This window comes from Lissotriton vulgaris, chromosome 7 (genome assembly GCF_964263255.1).
Source record: "Lissotriton vulgaris chromosome 7, aLisVul1.2, whole genome shotgun sequence".
Lineage (NCBI taxonomy): Eukaryota > Metazoa > Chordata > Amphibia > Caudata > Salamandridae > Lissotriton > Lissotriton vulgaris.
The window spans coordinates 271656803-271672226 of NC_141695.1; the positions used below are offsets into that span (position 1 = coordinate 271656803).

The window sequence follows — 15424 nt, forward strand, 5'->3', positions numbered from 1 at the left end:
CTTCACTTGCCCAGCCTCATCGACCCTGACCAAGCAGGTTTTGTCCCAGGGAGACAGACAGTGGACAATACGAAACAGATTGTCCACCTTCTGGAGAAGGCTTCCCGGATTCCGGGAGAAGGAATGATGCTGGCGGTAGATGCCGAGAAGGCCTTTGACCGAGTCCACTGGCCTTATCTGGAGCTGGTTCTAGTGAAAGCGGGGATAGGGGACAAGTTCCGATCCATGATTCTTAACTGTTACAAACAACCATTAGCAGTGGTCCGGGTTAACGGGCTTACATCTGCGACCTTTGACATTGAACGTGGCACCCGGCAGGGCTGCCCGCTCTCGCCCTTACTCTTTGCTCTTTATATGGAGCCGTTCACTCAACGGGTGCGTGATAATCCTGCGGTGACCGGAATTCGGATGGGGGGTTTCACGCACGCTATCAGCCTCTATGCAGACAATGTCATCCTGTCAATTGACGGACCCCGGGCGGCCCTCCCGGCGTGTATAGAGGAATTGGACTCCTTCGGCACGGTAGCGGGGTTTAAAATGAATATGGGGAAGTTGGTGGCTTTAGACGTCTCCCTCAAGCCGGCTACTAGGGCCTATTTGCAACACAGGTTTGCAATGCTTTGGTCTTCAGGTGCAGTACCTTACCTGGGGATTCAGATTGCTCCCACTTTGTCAGCCATGGTCTCGGCCAACTATCACGCCCTAGGTGCAAAGATTAGGGAGGAACTGGGGCGATTGAATCGCGGAACTCTCTCTTGGCTGGGCTGGATAGCTGCTGTCAAAATGATGGTCTTGCCCCAAGTAATTTATCTTTTTCGGGCCTTACCGCTCCAACCGCCGGTCGGGTGGATACCGCAACTACAAGCGGATGTTTCACGCTTTGTCTGGCAGGGTAAGAAGGCTAGAATGTGCAGAGCCCTCTCTCTGCTGGCTCCTGAAGCGGGCGGTCTGGGGATACCCGATTTCCGCAAATACTTCCAGGCTGCGCAGCTACGTTATCTCGTGGAATGGAGTAGATGGGAGTCCGATAAACATTGGGTCTTCCAAGACCAGGCGGTGGCAGGGAGACCTTTGCAGGAGATTCCTTACCTGCGTCGTCCACATAGGTCCAAAAACCTCTACGCCTCCTTTGTTACGAGACTCCCCCTGCGGGTGTGGGACGCTACTAACCTCCCACACGGTCTCACCACGTTCCTGTCACCGCTCACACCGCTGGTGGACAATCCAGACTTTACCCCGGGACTGGAGAGAGGAGCATTCACGCATTGGAGGCAGGCGGGGTGCCGAGCCCTCTGCCATTTATATAGCCCTGAGGGGGTTATCCCCTTCTCCCAACTCCGTCAGGAGTTTTCACTCCCGGAGAGTGACCGACACCGCTATATGCAGGCTCGCCACTGGGCCCTCCAGCCGCAAGTGAGGGAGTCAGCCGACAGGCTTTTTCTCCCTTACGAAAAGTGGCTCTTATCGCACACATCGGATGCCAAACTGATTACAGATCTCTACAAGCTACTGCAACCACCTGCGACACACAGTTATCATCCTGGGAGGGAGCGCTGGGAAAGGGAACTGGGGAGGACACTGAGCCCTAAGGAATGGGAGCACATATCTTATAGGCCGAGGCACTCGGCATATCACATGGGGCTCACTGATACTCCGACCAAGGTCTCCACCTACTGGTACTACACACCTGAACGAGTCCACAAATTTGATCATAGCAAGGAGGACACATGTTGGCGGGGGTGCGGGCACCGGGGGACACTCACGCACATTCTATGGGACTGCCCGTTACTGGAGCCTTACTGGAAGGAAGTGTTGGATGAAATTGACGCACACTTCAACATTGAATTGCCACGCTTCTCGGCTTATACCTTGTTGGGGCTTCCAAACGGACTGATGTACCCCCTTAGATCCCGTAGGGGCAGACAGATAGCGATTGCTCTAGGCTCTGCAGTCCAAAACATTTTAATACACTGGCACACTGCTACGATACCCTCCATCACAGGTTGGCTCCATAGGCTGTGGCATGTGTTGGGTATGGAGAGAATGTCCCTCACAGTGGCGGGAGATGTGGAACAATTCAGGGAGATCTGGCAACCATTCCATTCCCTATTGCTCACGGAATTTAGGGAATTCACCTGCCCTAGGCACCTCCGCCTTCTGCGGCTTCCAAGCCCGATAGAGCCAGCCCAGTGATTTGTTACTGGACTTCTTCTCCTGGAGGAACGTGGCATTGATGTATTTTCTTTTTGGTTGGGGACTGTGCACTGGACGGGGTGGGGATGGAGGGGGAGGGGGGTTGGGGGAAAGGAGTTGAGTTGTTGGGGTTTAGGGAAGGGTTGCGCAGGGAAAGTCATTTCATGCTGTGACAGACCATATCATGTTTTTCTATGGGGGCATAACCCGTCATGATAATCTTTGCTGATGGTGCACCTGAGATTTGGGGGTTATTTCTGCCCTGTCGTATTGCTTTTTGAAGATGTGTGTTTGTCCCAACGTGTTATGCCGAATAAAATACTTTCAACCTAAAAAAGCAAACCCCATGTTGTCCTTCTCATAAATGTGAAAAGTATTTTTATTTTTTTTAAAAACGATTTTCTGGTCATAATTTGAAAACACAGCACAGCTCCTATGTACAAGCACACCCTAGCTGGCTTCCTTATTTTCTCCAAAAGCATATTAATCTCTTTCTAAATTAAAAAAATCTTTTCTCACCTTAGCACGATTTTTAAACACATCATGTAAGCAAATTAGTCTCCCAGATTCATGGGAGAAGTACTTTAAAATTGTCTAGCACACATAGGGGCGTATTTACAAGGCACATGCACCAGGGAAAAATTACTTAAATTTGCAAAGCACTCATGAGGGTGTATTTACAAGGACCTTGCACCACATTTAAAGTCACTTTTAAAATGGGGAAAATGACGTGAATGTGCCTCATAAGCCTTGTAAATGTGCCCCCATGTTGACTATGTAACTCTTGCAGAACATATTGTGAAACTTAAATAACTTCAAGAAACGAGTTTTTAAACCAACAAACAAGCAAATTATTCTCCCATATTCATGTTGGGAAGTGAAATATTTATTTAAAAAAGCACACCCCATGTTGTCCTTCTCATAAATGTAAAAAGCATGTCTTTTTGTTAAAAAATGATTTTCTGGTCATAATTTGAAAACACAGCACACCTCCTATCTACAAGCACACCCTGTCAGTACTAATACTTCACATTATCTATAATTATAATTTATCAAATAAGCAAAATCTTTTTGGAAAAAATAATGAAAACACTTGACACAAAACAACATTTTAAATGCACAGCTGGCTTCCTTATTTTCTCCATAAACTATACTAGTCTCTATCTAAATTAAATGAATCTTTTCTCACTTAGCAAATGCTTTTTGAATTTCAAAACCGTCTCAGACACACACCAATTTTTCTTTAGCAGAGCAAAGGGTATGCACTCCAGAGGCTGCAACCAACAAAGGCACAGAAATGCTGTATTTCATCACACATATCTCTCATGTCACCCAATCAAAACTCTTCCCTCATTTTTTTCAAATCAACAGCCTACCCCCCTCTGCCCTTTCTGCCCTTTTTCCGTAGCAGCTACCTCCTGAAAGACCTCTCATGTTTACAAGCTCACACAACAATGTTTCAAATGAACTCTCAACTCTCAGTACACCTGCTAATCCACTGCAATGTTTCTTAAAATCATTTTTTCTTAACCATTCAAATTACATCTTTCAAAGAACACATCCATTCCTCCTAACTTTCTGTTTTCAGAAATGGAAATCCACCAATCACTGCTAGTGAATCATTAACACTGAAACTCCACATTTTTTTTCTTTACAAACTCCTACTGTTTCAACTGCCATTTCATTCCCACACTTCATCTGACTGCAGCCGGACCTCCTCTCACCATGTTTTCTGTCTGGATTCTTGGACATAGCTACATCCACTGGGCTCACAGGTATGCTGATAACAGAAATTTACACAACCTCAATTTACAAAATGTGGAAATCAAATGGATTGGCCAAAGAGGATTGAGATGTCACCAATTGATACCATTGGTGAAAACCTTTTTACATTTGCCAAACCCTGACCTCATAATAGTGCACTGTGGAGGAAATGATTTGGGCACTTTGACTGGGGTAGGTCTGGAAATGCTCTTAAAGGACACCTTTGAGCAATTAATGACACTTCGAGGAAGCATGTAAATAAGTCTGTTTCAGCTTATATGAGAGAACATGGAATGGGCACCATCTACAACAATAACTTGCGTTACTACATGCAAGATATCTACAGAGGAGATGGTGTGCACTTCTCAGATGAGGGAAACAGAGTTTTCATACAAAATTTAAGACTGTGTATTGGTACCTACTTATAAGTACCTAGAACTTACACAGAACCCAAAAGCTCTTTTCAGAGCTACCTTAACTATAATTACTCCTTTAAAATTTCGAATGTACCTTTTTTCACTAATTTTCACTTATGTTCGCTTCCCGGTTCGCTACCCAGTTCGCGTACCGGCAGCTAACCGCGCAAAAAATAAAAAACATTTTTTGACATATATGAGCCTCCTCAGCCACCCTCAGAAAACCTAGGGGGTCAGGATACATCTCCTGTGCCCCCTTATACCCTATCCCAACATTCTTTATCCTCCATCTTGTGTCTAAATTCATCCGAAACACAAGATGGCGGACTCCCGTTACGCTGCCGGTTAGTTTCCCGATACGCTATCCGGAACGCTACCCGGTTCGCGTACCGGGTAGCGCTTCTACCGCGAAAAATTGATTTTTTTTTATTTGCCCCACGAGACCCTTTAATAACCCCCACATCATTCCTAGGGGGTCAGGAGGGGTCTACCTTGCCCCCTTTCATTAAATCACCCATTCGTTTTTCTCCACCTCTTGTCTCTCGATCCTACCGAGAGACAAGATGGCGGCCGGTCCGGACTGTTTAGAATGTTGACAGACAACGGAGAGCCAATCAGCTTCGCTTCGCGAAGTTCCGTTACGCGTCAGGTACGCGAACCGGGGCGCTAACCGGAGCGCTGTCACAGATATATCTGTTTTTTAAAACGTTAATTTCTCAAAATCCACTGGAGCACATATATTGAGACATAGCAAAGGCACGTCGGGCAAACCATATCTACAATTTTGCCAAGTTTCGTGTAAATCCATTCAGCCGTTCGCGCTAAAAGTGATTCCAACCGCCCTATGGAAAAATGAATGGGAAAAACGCGTTTTGGGACCCCCCTTTTTTCTTGGCCCCTTCTTGACAAAACCCCCCCACATTTTCAGGGGCTGCTCAGAAACAAAATGTGCCATTTTCCTGAAAATTTCAGCCAATTCCGTCCACAAACGCCAAAGTTATTCGACATAGAATTTTCAGAAATCCCATAGGAAAAAAATCCTAACTATATATACCTACTGGCGACTACCAGTAGGTAATTTGGAGAGTAGCACACTAATCTTGAAAACATAAAATAACAAACAAATACATTACTTAAATAATTATTGATCAAAGGAATACAATATTATTCAATTACACATAATTTAACTTACTTCCCATATTTCCCTACATACCTGGTACCCCACTGCTACATAATAAATTACTAATTAAGTAAAGAAATATATAAAATATTTTCTATTACAAACTATAGTATAAAAAATAATACCAATTATACTAACAATACTAATGCCTACAATGTATGTTTTAACAGATATACATTATTGCAATAAAAACTATATTTAACAATCATATTTAGGTAAAAGATACAAAATAAACAATATATGATTTTTGAATTCAATATTTATGTATTATGATATAAAAGAACTCAATATTTATCCAAACACTCGGAGTCCACCTCTAAAAGATCATGTTCCACAGACTGAATGTTTCCATTTTAGCCAAGCATGCACAATGCCTTTCAGTGGCTGTGTTGAGTATGGGATTGTCTCCATTCTGATGAAAAGACAGGGCTTGAACCAGGCCTCCAGTGTTTAATTTGTACCCCTGCCCAAACCTCTGCTCAGAAGCCTGTGGCCAGCACCAGATGTCTGCATACTAACGCTGCATTAAGACTGCATACTAACGCTTATCAAGACTCTGGTGGTCCATGGACAACCACACTCATGGGGGGCAGCACTGTCAGTCTTAAACCCCCCTATTATGACTAAGGCAGTTGAGCCAAGCTAGGAGCACCATAACAGGCAGGGAGGAGAAATCCCTGTTGGTGACACAGCAGTTTTGAGAGCACAGTATGCTTGGTGTGGTTCCTGTGGCCCTGCAAAGCATATTATGAGTGTCCTAACCCTTCACTTGTCATGGCATTGCAATGCCAGGAACAGTGTGGTGATGACGAATCAAAGGGGCTCATGTGGTGCATGCAGGTGGGCATATTTTGTGACCCCCTGTGTGCTTGCACTCCAGTACCTGCACAGCATAGATTGCGGGAGTCCATGCTGTGCAGGTACTCATTTTGATGTTTCTGGTGCGATACCTATTTAATAGGCACCACCTTGAGAATGCTAAAGACTGCCAGCCAGGCAGGAGAAAGATTCTAACCCGGAGGTGCTCAAACACAGGTTTGGGAGTTCGGGGGGTGGTTGGGCACCCCCAAACTGGTAATGAGGCCAATAGCCTGGAATTCACCTCATGACTCTTTAAACGAATATCAAACACTCCTTGCCCATTTACCTCACTCTTGCAGGCTCCTGCTTTCTCTCTTTCTGACAATTTTTCTATAAAACTCTTTCTTATTCTTCCTCCTTTGGGCGTTTTCCTTCCATTTCTCTCCCTGTAGAAACCACCACCTTAATTTAAGCACTGGATGCATCTGAATATTAATTCAGGCCGGCATGGTTGTATTCTAAAATTCATGTCAGACTTCAAATCTTTATTTTGTTAACAAAATTCCAGCCATTCGTTTCTTTAGGTCTCAGTGTGCTATAATGACTTAGACTCAAATTATGATTTCGAGCTGACTTCAGTCTACTGCTCTCCATTTTGGTGTGGGAACCACAGATCAGTGGTTCTGAATACACTATTACAATGCGACCGCATATGGTGTAGTCACAACCTCCCATTTCCCTATGGGAGCTTGTGCAGTGGTCTTAACCGGCCATAGCACAAGCTTCCATAGAGAAAAGGGAGTTCCTGTAAATCCTCGCACCGAATGGCAGGCCCCTCCTGGGCCTGCCACATGTTGCAGGGATAGGTGCCCCACCAAGCCCCTAACAGGAGGAATTCCAACATGAAAAGCCTGTTGGAAACCAACATCGTAATTTGTATGGCATAAACGTCATCCGTAAGGGAATTTTGTTGCGGTTTCTGGCTTCCCAACAGGCTCCTTGAGCCAGTATGACTTCTGACAGCCATATTCATATTATGGCGGTTGAAAGTCAATGAGGCCCTGGGGGTTAAAAGTCGTGAATTTTATTTCATCAGTTCCCCATACAACAGGACTTCTGTGCCAAGTTGAAAGATATAATTCTAATATCTTCTGCTGGACTCTTTGTTTTTTCAAGGAAGCATTAATACATTTTGCAAAAACAGTATTTTTTAAATCATAGATGGTCAGCAGAAAGTTGATTACTCTATGTTAATGTGCCCAACCAAAACTTAGGTGAATATTCACAGAGCTAGGTGGCTTTGAGTAGCTCACTGCATGAGTAGCTTAAGGTATTTCACAATGGTTTTCTTACTGCATAGGTGTAAATGATAGAAAATATTATAAATAGGTGATATATTACTGCCAGTTATAGACTTGCTCTTTTGAGAGTGCAAACCAATATTTTAGAGCCTGTGAGTATCTAAGAGAATTTTTTCTGTTATGTGTTCACAAAATGTAAACTTATAGACTATATACCACAGCCAACATTTTTGATTTATAGTTATATACATTTTGGGAATTTATCTTATGACGGGCATGTGTTTCTTTGAAATTAAACTTTTCTTTAGAGGATTTGCCTAATGCATTCAAAAAAATGTTCATGGTCAGAAGCAGTTAATTACTATCCATACTAACCGTAACTCAGAGTTGGTCCAGAGACTATATTGAACAGTTTATGTAATAAAACAGTAGATTGAGTCGGTTTTCTAACTTATAAATTTGCTGCTATTTTAAAATGTTGATATTCTTTTAGGGTCGGAGCCAGCATTCTACAATCAACAGTGATTCCATCATGGTTCTCTGCAGCCCAGCAGCTCTGCTGATAGTGCTAGGTGAGTTCAGAACACATATAAAACCATTGAGAAATTTTCAAACCCAAACAACACTTAAAATGTAGACCTTCAACCTGAGAGAAAACAAAATCAAGGAAAAAAATTAAACGAAGACCCATCAGTAAGTGAGGAAATTAGAGTTCAAATTTGTAACATGAGCTTAAATAAATACCCAACTTTCAGATTTACCATGATCTCGATCCAAGCTCCTTTCTTATACATGGCAAACCTAATAACACTAAACTAGATTTTTTTCATTAGGATTTTCTCAGGACTCCCTTGTCCTGCATATCACAAACACTATAAAAAGAACAGAAAACTGCTGCCAAACCTACAATGCATCATAATAACTACTACCCCATGACCAAGCATTACTGACAATAAACGCTAGACCCCATTTTCAAACAGGATAACTAAAATGGTGGTGAACATTTGCAAATCAGAGTAGTTTTTAACTTATAAAGACAGGTTATGCCTGACTTTTGCAAGATATGGGCTTCTGCATACAATTGTGCGAACTTCAGCCAATGCTTGTTCTAATGCAGAGGAAAAGAATGTCTTACCACACCTACAGGTCCTTTGGGTGCCACCAGATTGCACCATACCCCAGTCCGAACTTACTTTAAACACATGTTGGCTATCCTTAAAAAAATGAATCCACTCCTACTACCACTGCCATTCACCTGATGGCATCTCAAAAATGAAGCAAAATCTTATGGGAACAGAACAAACCTGACAAGAATGAAATAAAGAGATGACAAAAAGGTCAACCAGAGAAAGAGCAAACCAGTGTGTTGTGATAGGAAGTTGTAGGTAGATTTTGCGGTTTATGCGGACTGATCAAGTATGTAGAAAATACATAACTCGAAAATATCCCACAACATGTCTATATTGAGAACATGTAGTGTAAATACTTAAGGAAACAAAAGGTACCAACAAAACACAATTTTAACAATGTATACACAAAAAAAGAAACATAACATCTGATATTTTATAATGTAAAAAATATATTTTCTTGATGATCCATTATATACTGAAAATGTCATTTAATGCTAAAACAATACCTCATTTATACTAATTCATTCATATCTTCATTCATATCATTCATACAGTGTACAAACAACACGCACAATAATTCACAATATTTTTCAATAAGGACAATGATGATAATCAATAGCTTTTGCTCACAGTCATTGTAAATGAAAGAAAATGTGGCATAATGATGATAAACTGTTGAGTTTGTTCTATGCTCATTTCGGCACCAGACAGCGCCTTCGTCAGGAAATGAAGGCACGATGGATCAGAGTTGAATTCTGTGAAAAAAACATGTATATCAGATATAAGGTTCTCAGTATATGATACATTTCTGTGCCACCGGAAGGGCGTGCAACCAGTGTGAATTGACTGGCCCAGAATGAGGATAAACTGTAAGGATAAGGCATAACCTATGTTAATGTTTGTTCTATTATAAGTAATGATGAATTTAACAGACATTTTAGGTACACCTTGAACAATCGTCCATGCATTAATCAGAACGTCAGTGGTGGAGCATATCAGAGATGTGGCTTGGGTAAGGCCTTTACTACAATGGTGTGGTTGAAACACTTACTTTTGCATTTCACTGGCATCTAACATGGAAATGCCTGGTAAGCTATATATTTCAGGGCTCGGCTGGCAATTCTTACTGGACTTAAAGTCGCCGCAAATTGTCAAATGTACAATATATAGAGCAGTCAATTAAGTGTCAGGTCTAAAAACAAAACATAAAATATATTTATGTATGTATATCTATACATGTCTTTATAAATCTATATTACCCACTGGCGGTCACCAGTAGGTAGCTGTAGTTAGGACCTTTAACTATTCAATAAGCTTTTTTTTCTTTAGCCAATATCTTTGGCGCCTTTTGACGAATCTTCGCAACATTTTCAAAACTAATGGTTTTCTCAAGTCAGCTCCTGTCTTGAAATGTTTTGGGGTAATTCATCAAGTGGAGGACAAGAAAAAAGGTGGGTCCCAAAATTAGTTTTGCCAATGTTAATTTCCGTAGGCACTATAGGCAAAGCTACAGCCCAAACTGCTGAACTTACTTGCACCAAATTTGGCAAAACAGTAGGACTTGATTCCGAAAGTGTGCTTCTTTTTAAATGGTGTAAATATGTTCAGTAGTTGGTGAGAAATTGAAAAAATAAAACACAAACCCTGTGGATCACGAGCTTCATTCTGATTGGCTGCCAACACTTCCTCCAAAGCAGGAAGTGTTGGCAGACATCTTAAATAAATCAGTAAAAAAATTATAAAACCAGGAAAAGGGGGTATGGTAGAAACATAGGCCGTAGGCCTGCTCAGGGGGTTCCACAAGGATACCGAGGGCCCAAAAAAGTAATTGCGCAGGGTGTGCGAATCCAGCCGAAAAAGATAAAAAAATTAAGCACAGACTCCGGCGTTTCATTTTCTATGAGCCCCCGGACGGGTCAGGTCTCGGGGACAATACCAAATTATGTAGCCTGCCCGGGGCTTAGTTTATGATATCTGCGGCTCCCCGCACAGCCCTGAGGATGCCACCTCCCCGGGGCTTTAATAAATACACGCGAGGGATATGGCCCCCCTACAATCCCAGGAACCACCCAGGGATCTGATGTTTTTCAAAAATGTGGGGGGGCTCCAGCCTCCGTACACAGCCCAAGGGACCACCAGCTCCCCCAGCTCCCCATGGCATACGTAAATGAACTGCAGGTACGTTGACCACCACCTCCCTGGGGATGTGCAAATGATGGGAAGTGGGCCGCTATGTCCCCCTCCAGGTGCCCTTCATGGCCCTGGGGACCGCCACCCCCCAAGGCTGGCTCCTGCAATGTCCCTGGGTGCCCAAACTCAGGACATTGCAATTGGCTATGAGAGACGGGTGCATGGTTCCCACCCTGTCAAAGCAAACTTCTGCTTTGTACATGGATACAAGAGCGCAAAACCTCTTGCTTCCAGGCTCTTCTTTTGTTTCTTTCTGCACATCTCTTGCGTATTTCCGTACCCCATATTCCTCTTTCTGCACCCCTCTTCCCTCTTTCTGCACCCCTCTTGCCTCTTGCTGCACCTCTGTTCTTTCTACACTTATTTTGTCTCTTTCTGCACCTCGCACTTCTTTCTGCACACATTTTGCCTCTTTTTGCACCCCTCTTTCTGCAACCTTCTTGCCTCTTTTTGCATCTCTTTTGCTTGTTTCTGTTCTTATTTTGCCTCTTTCTGTACCCCTATTGCCTCCTTCGGCACCTCTGTTGCTTCTTTCTGCACCTCTCGTGCTTCTTTTCACACCTCTAAGATTCTTTCTGCACACTCATGCTTCTTTCTGCACCCCTCATCCCTCTTTCTGCACCTCTGTTCCTTCTTTCTGCACTTCTTTTGTTTCTTTCTGCACTTCTCTTGCTTCTTTCTACACCCCTGTTGCTACTTTCTCCTCCCTTGTCCCCCCTTGTTGTATCTCTGTTGCTTCTTTCTGTACTTCTCTTGCCTCTTCCTCCATCCCTCATCCCTCTTCCTGCACCTCTTTTGCTTCTTTCTGCTCTTCTCTTGCTTCTTTCTGTACCTTTGTTCCTTCTTTCTGCAACCCTTCTGCCTCTTTCTGTACCCCTCTTGCATCCTTCCGCACCTCTGTTGTTTCTTACTGCACTGCTCTTGCTTCTTACTGCACCTCTCTTGCTTTTTTTCACACCTATTTTGTTTCTTTCTGCACCACTCATGCTTCTTTCTGCACCCCTCATCCCTCTTTCTGCACCTCTATTCCTTCTTCCGGCACTTCTTTTATTTCTTTCTGCACACTTCTTGCCTTCTTCTGCCTCTTGTTTGCTTGTCTCTGCTCTTCTTTTGCCACTTTTTGTACCCTCTTGCCTCCTTCTGCATCTATGTTGTTTCTTACTGCACTGCTCTAGCTTCTTTCTGCACCTCTCATGCTTCTTTTCACAACTTTCTTGCTTCTTTCTGTACCTCTCTTGCTTTTTTTGCACACATGCAAGTGCAGAAAAGTGCTGCTGGCCTCTAAACTGCCATGCCCTTTTATATGCTGGGGACTTAGATGCAGTTTTAATCCCCCTGCCCTATTATGTACTATGGCCTTACAGGAGAGGTCATGCACAGGGGTACCCCAACCCATAGTGTACGCTAGTGTATGTAGGAGTTTTCACTGTATTCTAAGTGTCTTCCAGCATAGCACCGGATCCGGGCCTAGTTAAGCAGAGTCCAGGGTCAGTCAGAGTTAGTTACCACCAGTACCGGTCAGCAAAAAAGTTAGGGGGTGCCCAGGGCACAGGATGACTTTGCAACAAGACCTCTTTCTGCACCTCTGTTGTTTCTTTCTGCATATCTCTTACTTCTTTCTGCACCTTTCTGGACTTCTGTTGCCTCTTTCTGCATTTCCCTTGCTTCTTTCTGCACCTCTCTTCCTCTTTCTGCACATGTTCTACCTCTGTAGAAATAGTTAGAAAGTAGCATTTAGAAAACCTTAGAAATTCACAGAGAAAAACAGTCTTCAGGGACGTTTCAGTTAGAAATTAGCTTTTAAAAAACCTTTGAAATTCACAGAAAATACTATAGGTTTCACAGACGTTATAGTTAGAAATTAGCACTTAAAAAACCTTAGAAATTGACAGAAAAACTAAAACATTTTTTTGGCCTTGGGGGTTCTTGTGGGACCCCCTGAGCAGGCATAGGGGGTCAGGGTGTTTCTAGCCTGCCCCCTTTTCGTGGTTTTCATGTTTGGTCACTGCTTTCTTGTGCCTCAGTTCTACCGAGCCACAAGATGGCTGCCAACACTTCCTGGTTTGGAGTGTTGACAGACAGTTGACAGCCAATGGCCATGCAGCTCGTGCTCGGGAAGGTACAGAGTACAGTACAGAGTACGGTACTTTGTTTCTAGATTTCACTATGATTTTACTGTTGAATTTCTTAGGAACTACTGAACCGAGTTACACCATTTAACAAAACGTACAATCTGCGAACCAAACTCTACCTTTTTGCTAAATTTGGTGTAATTCCGTTCAGCCGTTTGGGCTGTAGCTCTGGCTAAAGGTCCTATTGAAAATTGCATGGGGAATCACGTTTTGGGTCCCCACTTTTTTCTCAACTCCCACTTGACAAATTACCCCCAAAGTTTCAGGGAAGGAGCTGAGTGGAGCAGGCCATTTTTCTGGAGAATGTCACGAAGATTCATCCACCAGCGCCAAAGTTATTCCAAATAGAATGTTGTGGATTTCCTATGGAAACTAGGTCCTAACAATATCTCCCTACTCGTGACCACCAGTAGGTAATATATATATATATATATATATATATATATATATATATATATATATATATATATATATATATATATATATATATATATATAGTACAGAGTACAGTACAGAGTACAGTAGTTCGCAACCCGTGATTTAAAAAAAATATACATTTATTTCTTGGCCTTGGGGGTCCTTGTGGGACCCCCTGACCAGGCCTATGGGGTCAGGGTGTTTCTACCCTGCCCCCTTTTCGTGTTTAGCACGTTTGTTTCCCTGCTTTTTTGTGCCTCGGTTCTAGTGAGGCACAAGATGGCTGCCAACACTTCCTGGTTAGGAGTGTTGACAGACAGTTGACAGCTAATGACCATGCAGCTCGTGCTCGGGAAGGTACAGAGTACAGTACTTTGTCTCTAGATATCACTATGATTTTACTTTTTTAATTTCTCAGGAACTACTGAACGGATTTACACCATTTAACAAAAAGCACAATCTGCGAACCAAACTCTACCTTTTTGCCAAATTTAGTGTAATTCCGTTCAGCCGTTCGGGCTGTAGCCCTGGCAAAAGGTCCTATGGAAAACTGCATGGGGAAAACACGTTTTGGGACCCCCCTTTTTTCTCTGCACACATTTAACGAATCACCCCCCAACTTTCAGGGAAGGAGCGGAGTGGAGCAGGCCATTTTCTTGGAGAATTTTGCAAAGAATCATCCACCATATATATATATATGCTGAGGTTCGGGATGTGGTCTCTGGGGGATCAGGAGCAACTGAGGGCAGTGGGCCACCAAATGTTGTCCAATGCAGAGGGGGAGGGTTTGAGGACAAGGACTTCTGTTTTATCTGAGTTAAGCCTCAGGCAGCTGCTGCTCATCCAGGAAGCGATGTCCTTCATTTCTTCCTGCAAGCTGAGTCTGTCAGTGAGGGAGTCCTCAGTGAGTGAGAGGATGAGCTGGGTGTCATCGGTATAGGATACTATAGGATACTATGCTGAGTCCATGGTGTCTGATGATGGTGGCGAGGTGGCCCATGTAGATGTTGAAGAGCATGGGGTTGAGCGACCATCCTTGAGGTACTCCACAGTTGATCTCTATTGGTTCAGAGAGGAAGGGGTGAAGTCTGACTCTTTTGGGTTTTGCCGGTGAGGAAGGAGCGGATCCATTCGAGGGCGGTTCCCTAAATGCCAGAAAACATGGATTCTGCTGGTGAGAGTGCAGTGGGAGAAGTTGTCAAAGGCTGCAGATAGGTTGAGTAGGATCAGGGCCACGGCGTGGCCTTGGTCAAGGAGGATGTGAATGTTGTCTATAGCTGTGAATAGGGTGGTCTCAGTGCTGTGGTTGCTGGGGATTCAGATTGGGAGGGGTTGAGGATGGAGTTCTCTTCAATGAATTTTGTTAGTCGAGCGTTGACAATTTCCTCTGTAATTTTGGTCGTGAAAGGGAAGAGAGAGATTGGTCAGTAGTTCTTGAGGTCCGTAGGGTCTGCTGTGGGCTTCTTGAGGGTGGGTTTGATTTCTGTGCATTTCCAGTCATCAGGGAATGTGCCAGCTTCAAAGGTTGCGATGAAGGTGCGTCGTAGCTCAGGTGTAATGGTGGAGGTGGCTCTGTGGAAGATGTACGGAGGGTAGGGGTATTTTTTGGGCTCCTGAGTCAATGCCTTTCATGGTGGATGTGGTGTCTTCTGCGGTGACTGAGGTCCAGAAGGAGATGGTAGGCTGACTTCCGTTGCTTGGGAGGGAGGAGTGGGTTCGGTGTACGTTGTCTGTTTGTTGAAGTTGTCATAGAGGGATCTTATTTTCAGGAGAAGGCGAGTTTGTTCTGAGAGGGTGTGATGTCTGTGGCTTTGCTGGGGGACTTGGTGAATTCCTAAATGATGCTGAAGAGTTCTTTCGAGTTGCTGGCATTGGCATGGATTTTGTTTCGGATGAAGGT

At 43.6% G+C, this 15424-nt stretch overlaps 1 protein-coding gene across 1 annotated transcript in view; it reads left to right on the top strand.

The window, feature by feature from the left end:
* LOC147701372 (mucin-5B-like) overlaps window positions 1–15424 on the top strand; it is a 160946-nt gene that overhangs the window by 80595 nt on the left and 64927 nt on the right. Inside the window, exon 2 of the mRNA XM_086928636.1 lies at window positions 8149–8227. Coding sequence (XP_086784762.1) covers window positions 8188–8227 — 40 coding nt within the window. The 5' untranslated portion in view covers window positions 8149–8187. The remainder of the gene's footprint in view (window positions 1–8148; window positions 8228–15424) is intronic.